At 41.7% G+C, this 23,302-nt stretch overlaps 1 protein-coding gene across 1 annotated transcript; it reads left to right on the forward strand.

Annotated features, from left to right (window-relative positions):
* Positions 1 to 3,881: 3,881 nt before the first annotated feature.
* srsf5a (serine and arginine rich splicing factor 5a) lies at positions 3,882 to 22,060 on the forward strand. Its single transcript, XM_084309955.1, has 8 exons — positions 3,882 to 3,976; positions 4,301 to 4,432; positions 4,560 to 4,630; positions 7,300 to 7,476; positions 11,772 to 11,841; positions 13,497 to 13,570; positions 18,783 to 18,890; positions 20,470 to 22,060. The coding sequence occupies exons 2-8, from the start codon at positions 4,307 to 4,309 to the stop codon at positions 20,756 to 20,758; spliced, it is 915 nt and encodes a 304-aa protein (XP_084166081.1). The 5' UTR covers positions 3,882 to 3,976; positions 4,301 to 4,306; the 3' UTR covers positions 20,759 to 22,060.
* The last annotated feature ends 1,242 nt before the right edge of the window (positions 22,061 to 23,302 follow it).

The raw sequence follows: 23,302 nt of genomic DNA on the forward strand, positions 1-23,302 counted from the left end.
GCGATGGAGTTGGAAGTGCAAATTACGTTTATTTTGTTCCATTTTTATTTTTTTATAATCTGTATGCCCTAATTTTTATTTTTTACTTCTCAAAGTAAAACAAAGTATTTTGTTTTGCAGATTATTTTGTCATTCTGGTTATTTTGTGTTTATATTCCGAGTCTATATGGTTTTCGTACGGGCGACCGACCAGTATTCCAAGCTCAAAATCTTTCTGGCACTTTCTACAGAACAGAACAGTGACGACATTTTTTTTCTATTGTATTTGTCTCAAGTTTAACCTTTATGTCCCTTTCCTAACCTAAGACAGTCTTACGAATGGTAAATAGAATAAAGACACAAGATAACGGTGAAACATTTCTTCCTCAGTTTGTAAACTCGTCTGGTGAAAGAAGAAAACGTGTTGAGCAGTTTTGAGAAAGAGAACGAGCTGGAAAATAATGCTTGTCTGAAGAATGAAGGGGCGGGAGGGTATTAGCAGGGATGTGATTTCTCAGTTTTTAACCGGATTTCCAGTTTTTCTGACCTAAAATCATGACAAAAAAATATTCATAAACAAATTAAATTTTTTATTTTATTTTTTATAATATGTTTTAATAATTTTTCCACCTGGTGTGAGTGAATGAATGAATGAATGAAAACTTTATTTAACAGATTGCAGAATGGGTACAATACAGTACGGCTCAATACACACAATTGTTAAGGGGGTGCAGACCAGAGAAAGACGTTTGTCTTGTTTACATCAGGGTCCCCCATGGTAAGTGAAACGTGAAAGCAACATTTATCAGACCTGTTATTCTTGCATAACAGATTTTCATTGGCTATCGATAATGTTAGCAGTTTTGTTGAGTGACGCGAGATGCTGTAAAGACGTCAACACACTAGGAAACACACTAACACTGGATTGCTTTTGTAAAACTGACCAACCAGGGAAGGTTACTTGCAAGCAGTGCAGCAGTCTGCCACTCAACACTACTCAAGGGAGAGCAAGCATTGTCCAGTTAATGTGAAGCTCTGTAGAAACATCAAACTCTCAAGCATGAGGCACAGAAGCCAACCTAGACATAACCAAGAAGCTGAGATGGAGAAATGTCACCACCTTCATTCTCAAAATCGACCTGAGAGCAAAAGAGTCCATTAGTCCAACTGCAGCCCTTCGCAGTAGGCAAGACTTCCAGAGGAGCCGGTTACAGGTGTTGCACAATCTGGTTGCAAAGAAGAAAGGATAAGGTCCTAACATTAGTGTTTGAGCCAGGATGACTTGGGAGGGGTCAAGATGACCCCCTTTAATTTTTTTAGGGGGACACTGAGATATTTGATTCATTTTCTTTGTCCCTTTCCTCTCCCACCTTCCTCTTCCCTGTGAACAGTTCAATATATACAAATAAAATGTATTCATTCATTCAAATGGAGTGTTTATAAAAATATATATATATAATTTAGAAAATGTTCAGGGTTTTTTCTTAACACATTCCCTGCCACGCACTTTCAGCATCTTATACCATTCTCTGCCAGTACTGTAAGTCTATGGAGATGTTCACCTTCTTTGCAGGGCTATAACTTTTTAAATTGTATTGCTAAATTGACATTACTATGGCCCATTCAACATCGATTATCTATCGTTCAGGATGTAGGAACGTTTTACTTTTTCATGCATACATTCATACGAAAATACCGCCTAGAATATAAATATGTTTTTATCGTTTTCTGCAGTAATTCCTAGAACGTGAGATATCTGGCATAAACGCATATATAGATTATCAAATGCTGTTTGTTGCCGATCCACGCTATATTAAAAATTTCAACTGTACATGATCCTAAACGTTATGACTGATCATGCGCGGATGAACGGAGGGGGGGGGGGGTCGTTTATAATTCCGTGATCGTCGTTAAATGCTTTATGTAGTATGGGTGATATATAGATCAGAGCAGTTTGCATGGATAATAATAAACAAACAGGCTGAAAGTAATGTCAACGTCCTCTTACCGTTGGGCGATGAGACTGGAGAAAAAAGATCCCAGTTATTTGAGATCGAGTCGATCCATTTCCGGTTTGTATAATAATACACGCCCAAATCATGTCGATTATTGAGTTATGGCAGCGATCCATATCCACGGTGTGTGGCTAGAGTCCCGCAACGATATGCGAGTGGCCGGACGCATTTCGGAGACGCACCGAGATCCAAGTGTACCCTTCACCTCCACCACCTGTTCTCTCCCCTCCAGGTAGGATTGCATCCAGCTCACTGATGAACTATCAAAACCAATTGCTTTTAGCTTATCAATCATAATGGAGTGATTGACAGTGTCGAAAGCCTTTTGGAGGTCCAGCATGATCATGCCGCAGTATTTGCCCGCATCCACCTTGTGTTTGATGTGGTCGTTCAAATAGAGGAGGCATGTGTCAGTGGAATGGGATGTTCTGAAGCCAGATTGGAATTCGTAGATGAGCTTTTTTTTCACCAGGTAGTTTTCGACCCGTTCGTAGGACATTTTTTCCATGACTTTCGAGATGGAGGTAAGAATAGAAACAGGGCGGTAGTTGCCTGGGTCTAATTTGCTGCCTTTTTTGTGCAGGGAGTCACTCGCAATTTTGAAATCTTTGTGTACGTGTCCCTGTTTTATGGAGAGGTTTATATATATTAAAAAAAAGATCGTTTAAAAAAATTTCAGGTTTTTTTCTTAAGGCGCAATCACATCCCTGATTAGATAAACAAATTACATGGTATGATTGAGTCAACGGATACACACAGATATGATGAATAAATTATTGTATAAAAGAAAAAATATTTGATTTTTAAATCATTTAATATGTGATTGTGTTTCCCTGTGCTAAAGGTGCACTGTGCAGTTTGGGGAATGAAAATTATATATTAGCCTCATAGCATAAGTCATTTTTCAAGACTTTCGGAAAAGAAGAAAAAACTAATTTTCGCACAAGTCACACATAACATAACAACATAACAAGGTTCTGATTGGCTGAGGACACAGCCACTAAGCCAGGGTGGTGCAGCAGTGTGAGGAGAGTAGAGTTAGGCAGAAATATCAATTTGGCCAAAAAATTACTTAGGCAATTATGCTATGAGGCTAACTTTTACATATATTTATATTTGCAGAGCCTGCAGTTAGTTTATATCACATATTTACTATTGGCTACATAAAGCGAGAGCTTCTGGGTTTTGGAGATTAATGTTTAATGTACAATTATTCTAGGCTACCTCATGTGGTCATAAATCAAAACAAAAGAATGCTGAGGCACTGATGTAGAATGTGGTTGTAAACAGAATTGTGGACCCTGTCTATGTAAACACATTAAAACAGTACAAACATCTTCATCATCAACAGTGTTCCAGCAAGGCACCCAGAGAAATGTTTATGAAAAATACCTTAGAATCTTTTCACTTCTCTGATTTCCCCCAAAATGTCATAGTGCCCCTTTAAATCTAATACATTAGGTTGCCAATTCTTACCCGTATCCCTCATATAAGAGAACTAAACCTCTAAACGTGGACTGTTCACATTTCATATTTTATCTAAATAGTACGTACTTCATCCCTAGAGACTAGTGACTTACGTTTGCTTTACCAATAATAGGACCGATATTTAGATTTTGTAATGGACACTGGCGGTCGGATCACAGACTACGGTCAACAGGAGGGTCATCTTACTATACAGATACTACATCCAACCTGGCAACACAGCCAGCAGCGTTTCCTCTCAATAGGGGATATCTGCAGAGCCGCAAGCCCAACGGTCAAACCAAGTACAGGCCCCGAAGCCCCGCCCAGACGTTGGGCTTGCAGCTCTGCAGATATACCCTACTATTTCCTCTTATGACGTCGCCTAACGTGGTCCCGTGCACTTTGCACTGCTAGTCGCCATTTTGATTGATACCGTCGGTGTGGTCGTAACGTGAGCTAACTTTAGCCAGTTTTTTTTCATCTTAAGAGGACACTACCCAAAAGTCAAAACGGAGGTGAGCAGTTAAAGCTATTTAGTAAATACTGGGTTTGAGATGACGTTATAATAATTATTGAAATACGTAGTTTTGGTGCGTATAAATCTGGATTTGAGGATACATTTGTGTGGTCGTGTGCTCGCCGGTTGGAGCTAACGTTATGTTAGCTAACGCTGTCTCGCTAACGGCGACGGCTTTAGCTAGCTTAACAAAGCAGTGCTCGCTAGCTAAGACACGTTGGCGGTAATGTTGTTTTAGATAATAAAAAGAATCGAGGTTAAAAATTACATAATTAAGCTGGATGGTTATCAAAACACATGCCCCCCCCATTTTTTCTCCTAGTCCTCAATGAGCGGGTGTCGTGTCTTCATTGGCCGACTGAGCCCCCACGCTCGGGAGAGGGACGTGGAGAAGTTCTTCAAGGGCTATGGACGGATTCGAGAAGTCAACTTGAAGAATGGATTTGGCTTCGTGGTGAGTATTTCTAAAAGTGTTGTGGACGTCTTTTTTTTGGGTGACCATATTAAAATGGAAACCGTCTAGTTTATCTTTGTAAAATGTCCCCTCGCTGAAACCGTCGCCCCCCCCTCCTCCCCCACAGGAATTTGAAGACCACCGAGACGCAGATGATGCAGTTTATGAGTTGAATGGCAAAGAACTGTGCGGTGAAAGGTAACCTACTTAACCTTCCCCCCCCAAGGAGTGTATGTGCTCCTGAATGAATAAGAAATTAGGAGCATTTTCGAGTCTCATCTAGCCAGAGATGGAAGAGTGACTCAGTCGGAATTGCTTTTCACCATTTATTTCTGCAGAAGACTCATAAAACAATACAGTTGGTGTAGTCTTCTGTTCACTGCTGCACATCTTGTGTACCCTGCCTCAGCAAACTATACAATACTGCTATTTTTTTCATTTGTAATGCCTCAATATCATTTACTTTATGAATGAATTACTTTTATTTATATAGCACCCTTCACAGCACGAATGCACAGGGTGCTTGACACTACAGCTTATATAAAAAACAAAACATAAATAAATGACAACAGATGGCAGTTAAAAAACAGTGAAACTAGATAAAAAAAAGTAGAATAAAAGAATTTGGATAAAATCATGAGTATGAAAGTGTACTAAACAGTGATCATATAGCTTGTGACACAGTATACATCTAAACATTTGTATGGCTGAAAGATTTATATATATATATATATATATATATATATATATATATATATATATATGTTGTGTCAAAAGGACACAATTCAACTCTTACACTAAACTTGCATAAGAAAACTAAACATAGCAGGAAATGCCATGGTGCATAATAGTTACCAGGTAAATTAATTCACAATTATTAACGTTACTTTTTTTCCCAGCGTGTACTGTGTTCTCATTTCCTTTCTCTCACTTGAAACCAGTCGCGTTACCACAGGGAACTACTGTGATTGGAATCTTTATGCGACTTGTGGGACTTGTAGTTTAATGATTAGCAGCAGAGCGGAAAAAAAGCACTACTGTGGTTGTAGTCTTCACTCGCACACTAGTTATGATTTTTTCCGGTTTGCACACACATATTTTTAGAGGCAAATGCGAGTGAAATGTTCCTTTTTAGATGTGGGCCATCATCCTAAATGAGTTGTGGGGCTCCTATCCTATTCCAACATGACAAGATCATAACTATGAGCCTGGGTCCCAGGGGCACTGAATTATGTTTTTTTTGGGCCCTGGGGGTCCGGTAGGTCATCACCGTCCGGTAGGTCTCATATTATGAAAGACTCACCTTTTCATTGCTTGTGCACATTTTGGGATCCGTTTGGCCTACTAACTAGGGATGTGCCCCAGAGTAATGTTTTCCCAGATTGAGTAATTATTCGGGTAGCGTTCCAGTACTTGTTTCGTGAAATCTATTTTTAGAAGGCATCTTAAAGAGCTTGGCAGTAGTAATATCGATGCACAGAAAAATTCCCAGTGCATAACGATCTGTTACTATTTATAGTAATTACATTACAGCCACTCTGTCTGCAGCATGTTTCTCTGCTCATGGAACTGCATGTCCCCATCAATATTCTATGAGCGCTGCCTAATACGCTATGCAAAGTGGTGTTTTTGGCACAATTTGGAAATGCACTAACCGCTGTTTATCTTTTGGATAACGGTAAGCGGGCTGTATTCCACTGCAACAAACTTAAGTCTACAATGCTATCGATGGTATGCTCCACAGCTTCCAGTGTTGTCTTCCTGCAACAACTCGCCCCCTTGCACAGCGATATTTCTGTTTTCAGTGCCAAAAACAAGCCCTTGTGGTGGACGTAACCAAAACCACTCGAGTTCAGTTTAATACTCTGCCTATTTATGTGATGTCACACAAGTTACTTAACCTTACACAGGTATGTTATGCACGTTAATTAAGCTATGCACGTTTAGCTTGCTATCATTAAGATGGCAGGAGCCGTCGGCCAACAAAGATGTTGTTTCAACAAATGTATTCACAAAATGGATTACCATCCAAACGTTATTGAAGCCTCCCATGACCAGTAAGTACTACTAGTAATTAATAACCGCAACAATATGCGCATATGTTCTACGTTAGGTGCCTAAAGTCGAGACTCGAGTAGACTGTATTGAACCAGAAAAATTTTTAGGAGCACATTTTTTGCATGCTTAAAACGCTTGTTCGAACGTCCGTTCGAATCCCAAAAACGGGCTTCGGGGACAGCTCTAACTCTTGGGTCATATTTGAGTTGCAACGCCTAGTTTGACTGTTGGATATACATTTTTGTTTGATCGTTTACATGCAGTTCTGTTGGGGAGCAGGAGCAGCTCATTTTTAATACAAATAAAAAAAGAACAGGACTGAGACAGAGGTTTATAGACACATGCTAGAAGGCATAAACTGAATTGTATTTTCAGCACACACAAACGTCAAAGATGTGTTTTGGGGACCTTCAAGACCTATATTAAGTTATTAACTTGTTGAAAAGGAGTATAATATGGGGATCTAACATAACTTATATTCTTCAAGGTTTGTCATCCTACATTATTCTGTTTAATAATTCTGAAACCTTTTGCAATGTTTCCCTGAACCCATGGCTTTTTTTCATGTGTATAGCTCTTGATGTATGTATGTAGTGACTATGTGTTGATGTTACACTCTTCCAGTCATTTGAATGATGTGGCTCCTCTGTACCCAATTTAAAATAAATAAATTGTAGATCCGCTTTGTTTCTCATAACAAGACCTGCAGTAAACCCACTTTCCCTTCTTCCCCATCAGTATTTATTACATTTCCCCAAGGGGGTCACTAAAGGAATGTTCTTAAGTAGTTGCTCACTTCTTCATTTCAGGGTGACGATTGAGCATGCCCGCTCCAGAAATAGAGGAGGAGGAGGAGGTGGTGGTGGAGGAGGTGGTGGTGGTGGTGGAGGAGGAGGACGAGGTGGTGGCGGAGGAGGTGGTCGAGGAATGGGCCGCTTTTCTCCACGTTTTGGAAGCTACAGCCAGTCTCGCAGCAGCGGATCCAGGTACGGTGATCCCAACTCATGCTCCTGAAGCGATACTGGCCGTGTAAAGGTTTTAGTTGTAGTTACTAGAATCTAGTACAAACAATCTAGTACAAACATTAAGGATACAGAAACGGTTAAAAAGAAGGTAGAGGTGGTTATTAACTTGCAACAAAAGAACAGCTATTACAGGTTTATATTACCCCCCCCCCCCCCCCCCCCAGGGTGCCATTTATTCACGTCTTCAGCCTATGAAGAGGGTTTGTCACATCTGGTAGCAAATTAATGGTTATAATGCACAAGTTGTCAAATCTTAATTTAATCTTGATATATTTTCAAATGCACTTCCTTGGGGATATTTTGTTTTAGAATAGCAGCACTGCAGCATCGATTTATATACCGGTACTTGTGTGACTCGGGAGTCACTGCTTGGTTGTGCCAGAGTCGAGTGAGGGGCGTTGAGCCGCCATGGCAACAAACATCACCAGGTTTTCAGTTCAGGACGGCAGAGTGGAGTAAACGTGCAGATTTCCCCCACCTCTGCTTTTGGTCAGAATCTGGCTAGCGGCCATAGAGATGATGAAACTGAAAGGCACTTTTCTCCATTGATATGCATGTGCGTGTACTGCTCGCTCTTTCATGTGCGTGTACTATCTCGCTCACTCGCCCAAGCAGCACTAGCGGAAGATCAAAGCCAATCGATAACTAGTTCAGCTGGCAAGACAAACGGCTGCTTCTTGCCATCTCCTGAAGCAAAATATTAACACGTTTCAGGAGCCGCATTGCAGTGTGACCCTTCCCATTCTCATGTCAAAAAGGTGAAAATACGAATCCCAATTTGCCACTGGAGAGGCCAATCCTAAAGGTTTCCTATCTAAACCTTACCATCCTATCTTACTTTCATTTGCCTTTTCTAACTGCTGTAATCAAACTTGCTGATCCAGTTAGTCTGATTCAGATTTCAGAAAGCAGTTTTATTTGCCATAAGCAACAAGTACAATGGAATTCTTAAACTGTTTATTATACATTTTTAACCTTTATTTACCCAGGCTAGGTTCTCTGAGCACGAATGCTCTTTTTCTGCAACGCCCTGCCTCACATTCGCACAGTTCCATTCACACCTGGAAGTTGCCCTGTACATGACACTGTTGACTAGGCTTGGGCGGTATTATGGTATACCAGGGTATTTCGAAATCCCGGCGGTATTGAAAATCAATACCGTCAAAATCACAGATGCGTTTCAGTTTATATTACACTGAAACAGAGTTTTGACAGTAGTTGGTTGTAGTGCACACACGCGCCAGCAGAGGGCGAGACCAGTTCTCACTAGTGGAGCGAGCACACGCAGAGCTGGTTGTCTTCTACACACAGGAGGAGGGGAAACCCCGCTTCAGTGGTGGAAATTAAATGAGACACGCTTACCGTTGCTGGTGCTGCTGGCTAACTGGCTATTCTGAGAGCTAACTGTTGTGTATGTGGATCACAACGGTGTTCACGCTTTACGGTAATGTTGCGACAGTGCTGTGAAAATACCGTAAATCGTTGTGGTAACGAGAGTGTGTGTTGTTGTGCACTGGTGGAGAAAGCAAATAAACGGTAAAACGTTACGTCGCAGTCCGGTGTGTTTTTGAATACACAATACTAACGTTACTAGGGTGCTGCAGGCTTCTGGCTACCATTCTGAGAGCTAACGTTAGTAGTACTAGGATGCTGCGGGCTAACTGGCCACCCGTGATTTGTTTACTTGGTAACACGGGTTGCCCCTCCCCCGCTGATGAAAATGAAAGTCATACCGGGGTATTAGGTCATCAAGGTATGACTGTATGAAAAAAATTATACCGCCCAAGCCTACTGTTGACCACCGAGCAACTCCACTGGAACCGTTTGTGAGGTTAAGTGTGCCCCTAGTGAAAAATCTTAGCGTACAGCCCTGATTCACATGCTCCCTTCCCCCTTTCCAGCCCATCCCACTCTCTCCCATTGCCTCAAAATACCGGAAGTATTGCGGTGGTCTATGGAAGCGTTGTTAGCTAGCTTAACGCTAACGTTAGTTAAAAGGGTTTTTAACCGTGTCGGGCATATAGTAATGGCGAGGATATAAAGCATGTTAAAGACTCATTTATTGGATGCGTTGCTCGTGGAATTTACTTAGAAACAGAGCGACTCCCAAGAGGAGTTAGTTATCACAGGCTGTAGAATGCAGGAATAGCTGCCAAGCTGCTCATGCTATGTCTGTAGTCGCGTTTTGATTACGTCATCACAACAACATAGGGCTGGGCGATATGGCCTAAATATGATATCATGATATTTTCTGACCTTTCGGCGATACACGATACGCATCACGATGTTTTTCTTTTTTTCCCCAAACAATTCATTATGAGGCTTACCAAGACAGTATTTGAGTTTGCAAGCTAACATTAAAGACAAAATAAAATACCCATGCATTTAGCATTTTTATATTATATATTAGATTTAGATTATTGGATTATTAGATTATATATTGCATATATTTAGCAATGGGATATTATATGATTTAGATATGAAATATGATGAATTGAAAATGGGGGACCCTGATGTAAACAAGACGAAAGTCTTTCTCTGGTCTGCATCCTCCAGTCCACTGTTGACTGTTGTTGTATTGAGCTGTACTGTATTGTACCTATGCTGCAATCTGTTAATAACGTTTATTCATTCAGTCGGCAAACAGAATCATTTTGATTGACAGTTGCGTCTGCCAATTACGTCACATCGCTTGCGCGTATTAATTTTTTACTTCCGCCATGGAGAGCTCAATGAAAACAACAATGGCAGCGGTAGCTCGCCGCGGCCGACGTTTAGCTTTTTAGCTCTGCAGAATGACTAAACGACTGGAGGCATAATGATTTTACTGCAACGGATGTTATAATAAAAGCCTTTCCATACATCTGTCTGATTGAAAACGTTATTAACAGACCGCAGAATGGGCACAACGGAGTCAGCACGGGCTGAGATATGAACGGCTAATGCTTGCTATATCTAGGTCGACCTCGGTCGTTGCTATGTAAATACGCTGATGTTATTGAAAGTGTAACTATATAACGTCAATGCCACAAAACGAATGCCTTTGTTATCATAAGTAGTAACTTTTGATGCAGTAGTGTGTGTGTGGGGCGGCGCTGTTCAAAAGTGTCAACGTGTGGACCAGATTGACGCAACACAAGCCTCTTGGGCAAAACATCACGATATCCACGATACGTTTAAAAAGTGTATCGTTAATGAACTGTACCCGATATTTATATAATATCGTCATATCGCCCAGCCCTACAACAACACGTTATTTGACATTCAGTGATATATTTTCTGTGCTAAAACCCTTTCGGCCGAAAGAGCCTTTTTAACCATTTTCGGCCGATAGTTTTTGGTGGCCGAATTTTCGGTCATGACGGCCGGCCCAAGCCGGAGGCAACGCTGACAGCCGCATTCCAGACCGGTGTCTCTTGCGTTGGTGACGAGCACAATGTCCGCTGCGCCACCCAGCCGCCCAAGGAAAGACATTTATTTAGTAAATTTGTGGCACGCACTTATTATCTTGAGACGTTTTCGTTTTTACGGATTTTTTTTTAAATGAAAACGAAAAAGATCAAAATAGTTTTTGTCTGGACAAGGCCTTAGTTGCCTGCCTCGTTGACTTAACACAAAATTGTAAGCGATTTTAACGAGCGTTCAGGGTTTTTCGTCATTCACGTGAATGTACACTGTGTTAGGGAGGCACCGATGCTGGTATTGGATATCGGTCTGATACCAGGCTACAATAGAATATCAGAGTTTCCCAGATACTAAATCCAATACCAAAAGACGCGTCTTAAGTTAACATGTCAAAGCAATGTGACATGATTTGCTGAATTGTTGCCACATTAACTCTTATCAGAGAAACATGTGATATATATATATATATATATCAATGTTTTTGTCCAATGGCTCCAAAATGTCTGGCATGTCTCTACTTTTCATTAAAAGTAATGGATCAGTACCCTGTGTCGGCCGATACCCAAAGCCCAGTTATCGGGACTGAAAGTCTCCTCGTTGCGTCCCTAGTACACTGTAGTCACTCAAAATGCTTTTGAAAACTACACAAAAACATGTTCTAAAAATAAGACCTGCCTTGTGTACACAAGCTCAGCAACTCATAGCCCTTAACCCTTTCATGACCACACTACAGAAGGTTAACCCTTTCACTACCACACTACAGACGGTGAAAGTGAAAGGGTTAACCTTCTGTATTCTTGCAGTGAAATGGTTAACTATTTGGTAAAGTGTCCTTGCTTCCCGCCCTGCAGGTATGGCCCCCCTGTGCGCACAGACCACAGGCTCATTGTGGAGAACCTCTCTTCCCGCATCAGCTGGCAGGTAAGACATTGCATCAGTTGGTTTTTGTCAAATTTTTTATATAAAAAAAAAAGTTAACTTTCTTGTTTTTCTTCAGCATTAATTTGAACGTTCCACGTTAAATTTGTCTCATAGTCAACATTTTTAAAATGGGTTAACTGGTTAACCTATAACCGGTTAACCAGTTAACCGTTAGTTAATTGGTCGAGTAGAATGGCAAGCCCCCCCTTTTAATTTTTTATTCCCAATTATAACTTTTACCTCCATATGTAGAGAGAAAGTGGTAGTAATGCCGCTGGGTTTTCTAACCCAAGAATATTTTCTAAAGTTAAAAAAAAAAATATATAATGGTCTCCATGTTATCAGAGTTGCATGCACAGCCTCCACGGAGGCATCTGAAGTGCATAGCGCCCTCTCCTGGATTGTTTTTCTGAATAGTGTCCATTTTGGTGCCTCTCCTTACACGCAGTTGCCGCTGGTCTAAATCTTGGCTGGGCCCCTTGGCGGGTGAAAGTGGTCTAGCGCAGGATACGGTAGCCTTAGGAGGTCCATAGCCACAGGCTGGAGGTTCTGTGGTCTGGCGGCTCCCCCCTCACGACTGCCGTAATCCCTCTCAAATCCACTCCGCTCTCCCGCCACTCTTGCCGTTTGGGTCTTTTTCTGTTGCCGACGGAGCTGGGGGGGGTGTTTGAGTTGGGGGCGCGCACCCCCCCTCCCCCCTACTTGCTCTCTGGTGGTTCCTTACTTGTGGAGGCCCGGATTCCCGAGGTCAAGGCGTGGTCGTTTCTCAAGGGCTTAACTCTGCATTGGGTTCCGATTTGCTATTTGGACAAGTGGCTCTATGATAATGTCTTCCGGGGTATGGAATGGTAAGTAGCATAAAACTCATGTGATTGGTTTTTTAAGGGTTGGTAGAAGGGGAGACTTTACATTTCTCTTAAGGAACGGGGTAGAGGGGTCTAGTTTTAGTATGTGAAACTATATATAGTTGCTGTTAGCCTTGTATACTGAGCAGGAGACTATTAAGTTTGATTGGGTACATGATCAAAACATATTTTTTTCACCTAAGGTTACTATTTTCTCATTCCCCTGTCTTGGTAAACACAAATAATAATAAACACTCAGGCCTCAAATACAGTTTTCTTTTTTTCTTTTTTTTTATACTGTCATTTAACTTTTTTTTAAGTGTTAACTGCTGTGCTAACTGCATAGTTATATTTAGTCTCACTAGTGTTTTTGGCCCCGTCAAATCTAGAAACATGCAAGGAACCAATAATTAATGGTATTTCTAAATTTTCTAGTATATTCCTCCTTGTCTTAACTTGTCATGGAGCCTTTTCAGTTGGTCTTCCTCGCTTTACACGTCCAGTCCACTGCAACGAGAGCTGCTCATAATATGGTCTTTGCTGTTGAAAAGTCAGCGTTAGATAACCTCAGGAGACAACTGTGTGTATGTGAATGCTGCTCAGTGTTAGATAACCTCAGGAGACAACTGTGTGTGAATGCTGCTCAGTGTTAGATAACCTCAGGAGACAGGTGTTTGTGTGAATGCTGGTTTCATGTTGCCTGTTTATTATTTCCCTCCAGGTTTTTTTGAGAAGGCTCTCTCAGACACGTCGCATGCTCTGTTCCGTGTTGTACTCATTTTGCTTTTCTTACGTAATGCTTTGCAACAGGACCTGAAGGACCTGATGAGAAAGGTGGGGGAGGTTACCTTTGTGGATGCCCACAGGACCAATAAGAACGAGGGGTAAGTGTGTCCCGCTCGACCGGAGGATTAGAACGTCCACAAAATATCATTCCAGGGTATATGTGGTATTGAAAAGTGTTACATTCATTATTCTCAATGTAACCCTTTCACTACCGCACTGCAGAAGGTTAACCTTCACTACCACACTACAGACTGTTAACCTATATAAATTACTACTACTGAGTATAGTGCTAATCAGATGTATAAACAAAGACACTATGGTAGTAAGCAGGGTTAGAAATTAACTTTTTTTCAAGGGCTTTTTTTGCCCCCCTTAATTGATTTTCGGGGGCTTTTTTTTGTATTTCGGGGCCACTGAATTTTTATGATAAACGGTAGGTGTGGGACGGTTCACAAAATGGACGGTTTGGTTCGTATCACGGTTTTCGGGTCACGGTTTTCGGTTCGGTTCGATATACGTTAATTTATATATTAAAAAAAAAAAAAAACTCAAATCTAAACATGCGTCTCATTTATATATATATTAAAAATAAAGTTTACAGTGTTTACAGCCTTAAATAATGTTTGGCACACAAAGACCGAACTGACTGAAAAATATAGGCTACATAGTATTAACTTAGTGCAAACAAACAATATGCTCAGCCAGCACTAGACTTTCCTTTCTTTAATATAAACACAAAAAAACAATGTCAACCATGTTTAAATTCCCTGATTGTCAGTTCTTAATGGAAATATTCGTTTTCTGCTTGAAATTATTATGTATCTGTCTACATTTATTTAGACTAACATTATTTAAATATTGAGTGCAACTGTGGTGGATTACGTAATTCGTTGAGTTGGAACTATCTATGGTTTGGCGCCGGGTCCCCACGGACATTTTAGCGTGTGGCACCTTCAGCTCCGGTAACGTTAGGAGGAGATCATAACATCAACAAGCAGCACGAAAGCGGCAATAGTCCCGGTTGGAGTTAGTAAAACACAGTTGTATGTTAGCCTTCTTGGATGTTGAATAAACGCCTATCATTGTCTTTAAACACCCCGCCTCTCAGACTCTCATTCCCTCCTCTGCTAGCTAGTAGCTACGGTAACATTTTGTTGACTGTATTAGCTGGGGCTAGTGCTACCATAGTTAAAACGTGCGTTGTGTTGTACAAACTGCTAACGCTATGGCAAGATGTGTGTAGGCCTATGGCTATGTTTTTAAAGTCGTAATGAAGATTGATTTATTATTGTGCTTGCCATTTTTACACAAACTGACTAGCACCTGGCTGCAGCCAGTGCTCACCTCTCCCGGCTCCGCGTCATCTGAACCGTACGACACACAGACGCTCCATTACCGGATAAATATATAATTAGTAAACTGTCTGGGGCATTTTGTGCCCCCTTAACAAATTTTCGAGGGCATTTTGTCCATTTTCAAGGGCATTAATGCCCCAAGCCCCCGTTAATTTCGAACCCTGGTAGTAAGTCATACTGGCCAACAGCACAACTAGTAAGAGTAGGTAAGGTATATGTACAGATATAGATAGTTTCTACAGATGTGTAAAAATAATATGTAGGTACGTATGTAAAAAATAATTATATGTAGGTATGTACAGACGGGTGCATATGTATATTGTTGGTTGAGAAAAGACTAGGTGTGAGGTCAATTCCAAATCCTAAACTTTGAATTATCTGCCAATACCGGGTTCTAATCCATTACTAATAATCCAACAGTATAGACATGGACCATTAGTTTAGCTTTATTGGGCAAAAATGATTGAGATGATCATGATCCCCTTTTCAACAAGTGTCAAGAATTAAATGGGGCTCTTTGCTTTTGATTTCACGTCATATTATACTCTTGGTATTTAGATTTCAGTAAGTAAGTATTTATAAAGCACCTTTCATACATGTCATGTAGCTCAAAGTGCTGTACACAATTATAGGCATATATAACGATAAAAGCAATAAAGTCACAGTGATCAGTTAAGATCAATGTTTAAAAAAAAAAAAAAAATAGTAACGTAAAAATGAAAATAACGTAAAAACAGTCATTTGCTTACCAGTTTGGGAGAACAGGTCCGCACAAACATTTCCGCTCAGTGGCAACCGGAAGTGCACTAAACCAATGCACTTGTATGGTAGGTAGCAATGTTTAGCTCTTATAACGCTAGTGTAGTTACGTTTTTATCAGTGGTCATAGTTGGGTCCATAGTGCTTTACCAAGTCCCATGGATCCATCAGTGGCCGTGTATTGTGGTAGAAAGAAAGAAAAAGAAAAGTATTGGATATATAATATAATACTCTTACTTTAGCCTGTACAGATATTCTATCTGTATCTATGCATCCCTGGTCCTGTTTTTCTCATTTAGGCCTTGTCCAGACTAAAAAGATTTTGATCGTTTTCGTTTTGTTTTCATTTAAAAAAAGGTTTCCGTAAAAACGAAAACGTCTCAAGATAATAAGTGCGTGCCACAAATTTACAAAATAAATGTCTGTCCTGTTTTAGACGTTGCTCTTTTATTTTGAAAACCCCCCGACCGGAAGTGTTGTTGTGCCGTCCGGTTTTGTGCTTTTGAAATGCCCTAGTTTTCCACACACACACCGCGGCACGTACGTTCGGGAGTGTAGAGAGAGAGAGAGAGAGACCGCGGCTCAAACTACCTGTTGGAATAAATTAATTGATTTATGTTTAACTTGTCCCTGTGTGTCCAGTCATTTCGACTAGCAAACGTTGTCTGTATTTAACGTTACCTCAGGATACCACTGTCTATTGTATTTAGTTGGTTAGCTATTTAGCTAATGTGAATAGCATTTTGAATAGCATCAATGCTAGCTGGCTGGCTACAACTTTATTTACTAAATTATGGAGGCTTTTTAATCGTCAAGGTAAGAGGATTTGTCATGATCAACTGAAGGCGTATGCTATGGAACAATATGTGCTTGGGTTTTCAGAAAAAGGCCAGCTATGTGACGCTAATCTCTAGTTAGTATTGTGTATTGCATAAGTGTAAGCACAGCAGAGCCCCGCTCCGCTTCAGACAGATAGAGAGCACAGCGCGTGTGTGAGCATGCTGCATGTGTGTGCGCCTCGGTCGGGGGGGGGGGGGGGGGGGGGGGGTGTATATCGAGCACCTTCAAAAACCACTCGTTCAGTTGAAATGGCGGGTAATCAATTACTCTCCCCATCAGGGTTTCCGTTAGGAAAAATTGTTGCCGGTCTCCGTGACCTGCAAGATTTCAATCTACCGGACAAATGAGATTAATTCCGGTCATAGTTTATTGAGCTTTAAAACAATTGATATAGGCTATATAAAGAATGTCATCCTCAAGGCATGTAGATTTATAATATTATTACTTAAAACGAGGCTACTTTTGCGTATAGTCATTAATATATTCCAAATAAAATAAGTCCCTCGATACTCCGTGCTGCTGCTGACTTGAAATAAAATAGACCGCGTATGTGGGCAGTCGGTCCGACACTAAACAGCAGTCTGTTATAATCACATTTTTATGAGCTAACGAATTCCGTTATATTGGACATTTGTATTAATTATATCAAGCGAAGAACTGAGAAATTTTGCAGAGAGAGGCGGCAACATTATCGTGGGTTTGCGTGATGTATCCACCTCCCAACGACTTGGTGCTGGTCATAATGTCCGGTGAAAACAACTCCCTCCAAGCACAACTTGACCACCCGAACCGTACCAAAACAGGCCAAAATTAAATAGCCCATGCGACGAACGATTCATTACATTCGTTTCATCGTTGCTCCACCAAGCAGCCGGTCCAACAATGAAAGCTGTTATCAGCGCGAGCCGGCCGCAGTTAGTTTGCAAGAAGCATCCAGCTGCAGACCCGCAGAGCAGCTTTCCAGGTCTGGGGACCGCACTGTGCCAGCAAAGCTGGTGGGTTCTGTGGGTCTGCAGCTGCATGCCTTCCGCAAATCCAGCAGCAAGCTCTCGCTGAGCGAAGCAACGACAACAAACTCAATGATTGTTTCGTTCATCGCATAGGCCACCCAACTCCAGCCCATCCAAATACAATTCAAATAATCAAACTGTGCCCAGAGGGAACTATTTTCACCGGACACTATGACCGGAGAGATTAAATATGTCGGACTTCAACAGATTTTGCCAGTCAAATACCGGTAATTACCGGCTAACGGAAACGCTGCTCCCCATCCCTATTTACTGTACATGTACCGGTAATTAATGTTATTTTTAGATCTATCTTCTGTCATAATTTTGTGACTCAAATGTTGGCCTCGAACAGGGACGTCTGTGGACTGCAGTGTTAAACCACCTTGACTATTGCAAAGTACAAACACTTGTTACATTTATTTAATGATCGATGTCCAGCATGGTTGCCACGGTTATGTAAAATTTCCCATGACTAATACACATGACAACGCCAGTATTACCGGTGACGCCCGACATTTTACAGAATAATGCTCAATATCTGTAGAGCGCTTACTTTTTAACATTATGCGCCTACATTGATCCGCTGTGTCGTTGTGTTATGTTCTAATTACCGGTAAAAAATTCATTGATGGATCAATGTAGCTGTTTAGCGCATCGCGCAAACATATTTTTCCGGGTCTGGACTGGTCCTCTGTGCTTCTCCAGTCAAGCTGCTGCAGGATTTAAATCTGAAATATTGCCAAATCCTCCGCCATCATTGTGTAACCTGTCGTGTCGTTTCTAGAGCTCCTTTTTGCTGCTTCACGTGAAGTTAAATCTACTCTAGAAGTGAAAGTTAAGCTACTCTGTGCTGCAGAGACCACCTGCAGACTTTCAGTTTATCATGTTGTCTGTGGTGACACTGTTTTTAATTGATGAACGTGGGCACTGATATCCAAAAATGAACTAAAGGGGATTTACATTTCTTTTTTATATTTTTTTTGTACACTGGTGGGCATGTAATGTACTTGTTGGATGCCTGAACACTTGAGTAACACCGGTATCGCATGTCCCATGCATTATTTGGCCCAGTTCCCACCAGCCATGTTACATTTTGGCTCTTGGTCCTCCATGTCAAAGGGTTTGCTCTGGCCTAGAAAGTAGTCTTGGAATAGTAAATGTGCTGGCCCTGCTATCGTAAACGACAGTGAAAGGATTAACTTTTCAGGTAGCTGTTTAACGACATAGTTGACATAGTGCACCTATTTAGTGAAGGAGCGATAAATTACTTGTGAACCCAAGAGTTTGTTTTTATATTATGGAATGACACTAAAGCTAAACGATTTTTTTTACTGCAATATCCACAGGGTGGTTGAGTTTGCCTCCCACAGTGATATGAAGAGTGCCATCGCCAAGCTGGATGGAACAGACCTGAATGGTCGCAAGCTGAAGATATTCGAGGATCGCAGGAGGAGGTGAGTCGTCATTATTGTTACAATAATTATTTCATCATGACTTAATAGTTTGTTACTGTGAGGAAGAGCAGGGCAGGTAACATACTTTTCTTTCCATTGGCCACGTTGGTCACTGGATTCAAGTGGGTTTGTCACCATTTTACAAACTGGTTACGTTACCTGCCAAGCGGCTGATGGAGAAGAGTCTCTACTACAGGTGGCATGCTTGCACCATATTTTTTTTTTAAAGATTTTTTTTATCGCTTTATTGCTACTGGGCAGTCCAGTAGAGAGAGACAGAGGAGGAACGGGAGACAGAGTGGGGGGAAGACATTTGGCAAATAACGACGGGTTCGGGAGTCTAACCCGGGTTGGCCGTGTTGCGGCTGAGCGCGCTATGTGGTTCGCCACTGGGGCGCCCCTGCTTGCACCATATTTAATCCGTTTCCAGTGGGATACGTTTATTGGTGACATTCGTTTCCAGTGGGATACGTTTATTGGTGACATTTGGACTCAAATATCTTGAAAGGCCTCGTCACGAAATGTCAACAAATATATATATATAAAAATTTCGATTGCAGGAACCTTTCAAACCTTCCTTCCATATGGGTGGCTGGGTGGCGCAGCGGACATTGCGCTCGTCACCAACGCAAGAGACACCGGGTTCGAATCCGGCTGTCGGCGTTGCCTCCGGCTTGCCCCCGGCCGTCATACTAACTCCTTTTTTTGGAACCAGCTTGCTTGACATTAGCAGCTAACATTAGTTTAGGTCGTCGAACTGTCAGGCTTGATATAATCTTTGCTCTTAAATATTTTTTGTTGGCAAATGCGAGTGAAACACTTGCACGATCGAGTCCTGTCTTTAGGTAGAATCGGCACTATGCAAAGCCTGCGCTCTCACACACACACTGCTCCGGTCACGCATCCACCCAACTCATAGAAAATAGTATCGGGCTATTCTTTTTATCCACTTTTTCTCTAATTTTTCTATATTTTCTCCCATCCCAATTTCGTATCATCCAATTCAACCCTCCCCTGTCACGAACGCCGTTTCTTGCCTCCCACAAGCCGGCTGCAATGTGGACTAAGTCATACATAGCACAAGTCCCCTCCGGTACTTGAGGTAACAGCAGTCGCATCTTTTCACCTGCGCAGCTCGATCTCTCAGTGGCGAGGAGTAACGCGTGGGAGGCTCATGCTGCCCCCGACACTTCCTGATTCTACTGCGCAGGCGCACCAACCGACCTGTAGGAGTCGCTGTCCACAACGCCCGATCCCCACCCATCAGTTTCCCACCCCCTAATACGGCCAATGTGTATTAGTATGAACGACCAGCTAAACTGAAAGCAATGTGGAGCGCTGGGCTCGAACAGGCAAGCCCAGCGTCTCCGTCATTCATGGCGAGCGCCTTGCCCACTACGCCACGTAGCCGCCCACGTATCGGGCTATTATTCTAAAAGTATCGATACTAATAAAGTGGAATATTGGGCCGTTTCTAACGGTAGGGTATCGATACTTTTCTAGTATTGGTGCATTGTGTAACCCTAGTGTACCCATTGATGGCGTAGCTCTAAAACATCCTCCATGTCCTCTCCAACAGTCGCAGCAGGAGCCGCTCCCGTTCCCGTTCCCGCAGCTACTCTCGCTCCAAGAGCCGCTCCCGCTCCAACAGCCGCAAACGTTCCAGGAGCCGCTCCAGGTCCGCCAGCCGCACGCCAGAGAAGAAGACCTCAGGAGGAGGAGGAGGAGGAGGCGGCGGCAAACCTGCGGCTCGCTCCCCCTCTCGCTCCCGGTCTGTGTCACGCTCCAGGTCTCGCTCGCGGTCCCCCGCTCCCGTGCAGAAGAAGCGGTCCCGCTCACGCTCCGCCTCCGTGGAGAGCCAGCACTAAGGCCTTGCTGCAGCAGAGTGATGGGACTGACGCTTCACAAGACCGCTACCGACCGCAGGCCTGTGTGCGACGGCCAAATAATTTTTAATGAAGGGAAGGGTTGCCTTTTTTAGAACTGCAAGTCCTTTTTGTTTTGAAATAGAGCATTTGGTCATGATTCTGCCGGCGTTCGCCTTTTTTTAATTTTATTTTTATGCTTCGTTTGGATGTGCTTCCAATGTAAGCTATTTTTGTTTTCTATTAATAATTGATATATATATATATATTATTAGTCCTTTTGAAAACCCTCCACTTTCCAACGAAATATACAGAATGACAAAGTGACCCTTTTTGATTGGGTAATGTTCTGTATTTCTTTTATTTTTTATTTTTATTTGCAGGGTACATGTCATGTCAATCTTTTGTCTGGAATGTTACATAATAATAATCAAATGGCTGTCCAAGCTACCAGTTGAGGGTATGGTATATTAACAAGTGCAATGATATGATTCCATCCACCCACACTGCTATTTTTTTTATATATAAAACACACACAAATATTCTTCAAAAGTAGCTCCTGGTGGAAGTCGTCACACCTAAATGAAACGGCGCAGGACGCGAGGCCTGGATCCATCGCCCGCACAGAGGCTCTGCGCTGGGAGACGTCTGGTCAGTGGGTTTCCGTTTTCTTTTTCCCACTGTTGAAGGGGAAGCCATTTTGGAATGTTTTTATGAAGACAGAGTCCCCCTGGTCTTATCATTGTACCGTTGGACAAGGAAATTGTATGAGAAATCCCCCCCCAAATAATGGACATGGACTTGTGACGTCTGCTCAATTGTTTTACGCCGGCTCAATTGTTTTACGCCGATACTGTAATTGCTTTTCATGAGGTACCTTTTTATTTTTTAAATGGGTGCTCATACCAGTTTCTCATCCACTGCCCTGTTATGTGAAAACAAAAGCTTAACATCTTGAATGCTTTTTCTTTTTTCATCTGTGACTTAGTCTACTTGTTAATTGAAATGGTGCCGGGATTAGTTTGTTATAAACTGCTGTGAGTTGCAGGACCTTCTCTAATCTCTACCGAGAGGTGTATTTGTATAATCTATATCTTTTTTGTCTTTACCAGAGATTGATTTCCTTCACTTCCACACAGGTTTTCATTTGTTTTCTTCCCCTTAATCTTGCCCTGAATCCCCCCCCCCTTTTTTTCTGACTCTGAACACAAGAAGCCATGGGATTCTCTGGTTATTGTAGCAGGGAAATGTTTGTTGTAAATTTAAGAAGTTGATTTGCTACAAATAAAAAGAACCTTGTGTATACTTTTTATTTCCCCTTGCAGTAAATGTAGAACAAGGCAGCAACGTGTCCTAGTGAGGAAGCTGTCAGGCCGTACTTGAAGATGTCCTGGAAGAATTAATTAAACTTTCTTTTAAGTAAATGGTGTAGATGTAATAAGATAATCCTTTATTGATCCCCTTTGGGAAATGCAGGCAGCATGGGGTACAGGTATGGGCAGGGTAATGGTAGAAAGACCTAAATGCAGGCAATGAAAATTATAGTACAATAGAAAGGTAGTAGTAGTGAGCAAGTACCCTAACCGACGTCATGTTATAGTCCGTGCAGTAAAGAAAATTATTAGTAAAATCTGGCAAACTGATACATTATTATAATTGTCCTATCAAACCCTGTCCTCTACTACAGGATGGTTGGAGGATCAAGAAAATAGGTTGGTTTTCAAAGGAAAATGCTGAATGTCACCACAAAGTTGATTGATTTTTGTGGATGCTGGAATGATTACATTTGCTGACTGAAAAATTTTTTTTTTTCAACTTCTAAGTTTTTACTTAATGTCTACAGAAGTAATGCTAAATTTCCATGCAATGTAAACATGGAAAAATATTAAATCCCACCACCTTTAGGCTAACCTGTTTACACTAGGAATATGATTTGTCCAAACAAAAGCCAAAGTTCATGGGTCCATGGATTGCTCCGGCTGATTAGATTAAACCAGTTTGGCTAGAGCCCCGCAGCTTAAATATATATATTTTTTTAAGATGGCAGCATCCCCATTGTCTGCTGAATGTTTGTTAGTGTTTGATATTTTGTTAGTTTAGTACTTTCAAACATCCAATTTTAGTAAGTAGTAGTTTTCATTTGATCCTATTTTTTCATTCACCGATTTGTGGACTTTTTTTTAGTGTCCTGAAAGGAGCCTTATAAATAAAATTCATTATCATCCAGGAGGGAAAAGACACTTTGGATAGTAGGGACTGCATCTCTGCCTGTCCTGGCCAGGAAACACTTTGCAACTGTGATCTCCTCTGGCAGTAGTTTGATATTGTACTGTGTGGCAAGGGGTTGCAGCAATTCCACAGAGAAACAGGTCTGAGGCTGGATAACATGCCTGTATGCCTCTCATAAGTTGTTCTCCAACTCATGAGAACCTGCTCTCAAGCTGTTGCAGCATTCTGTCGAGGACTGGATAGAACAGTGTCTCAGCTGATCTCCTGAGCTGAGGTCTGAGCTTGTGCCACAAGATTACTCAACTACATACTCGTCCA

This window comes from Notolepis coatsorum (genome assembly GCF_963971535.1).
Source record: "Notolepis coatsorum genome assembly, chromosome: 3".
Classification (NCBI taxonomy): Eukaryota; Metazoa; Chordata; class Actinopteri; order Aulopiformes; family Paralepididae; genus Notolepis; species Notolepis coatsorum.

Bases quoted from the DNA above. Each gene is read 5' to 3' on its own strand.
- srsf5a (XM_084309955.1), top strand. From the start codon at position 4,307: ATGAGCGGGTGTCGTGTCTTCATTGGCCGACTGAGCCCCCACGCTCGG. The intron at 13,571-18,782 runs GTAAGTGTGTCC...CAATATCCACAG, and splicing joins AGGACCAATAAGAACGAGGG to GGTGGTTGAGTTTGCCTCCC. The intron at 18,891-20,469 runs GTGAGTCGTCAT...CCTCTCCAACAG, and splicing joins TTCGAGGATCGCAGGAGGAG to TCGCAGCAGGAGCCGCTCCC.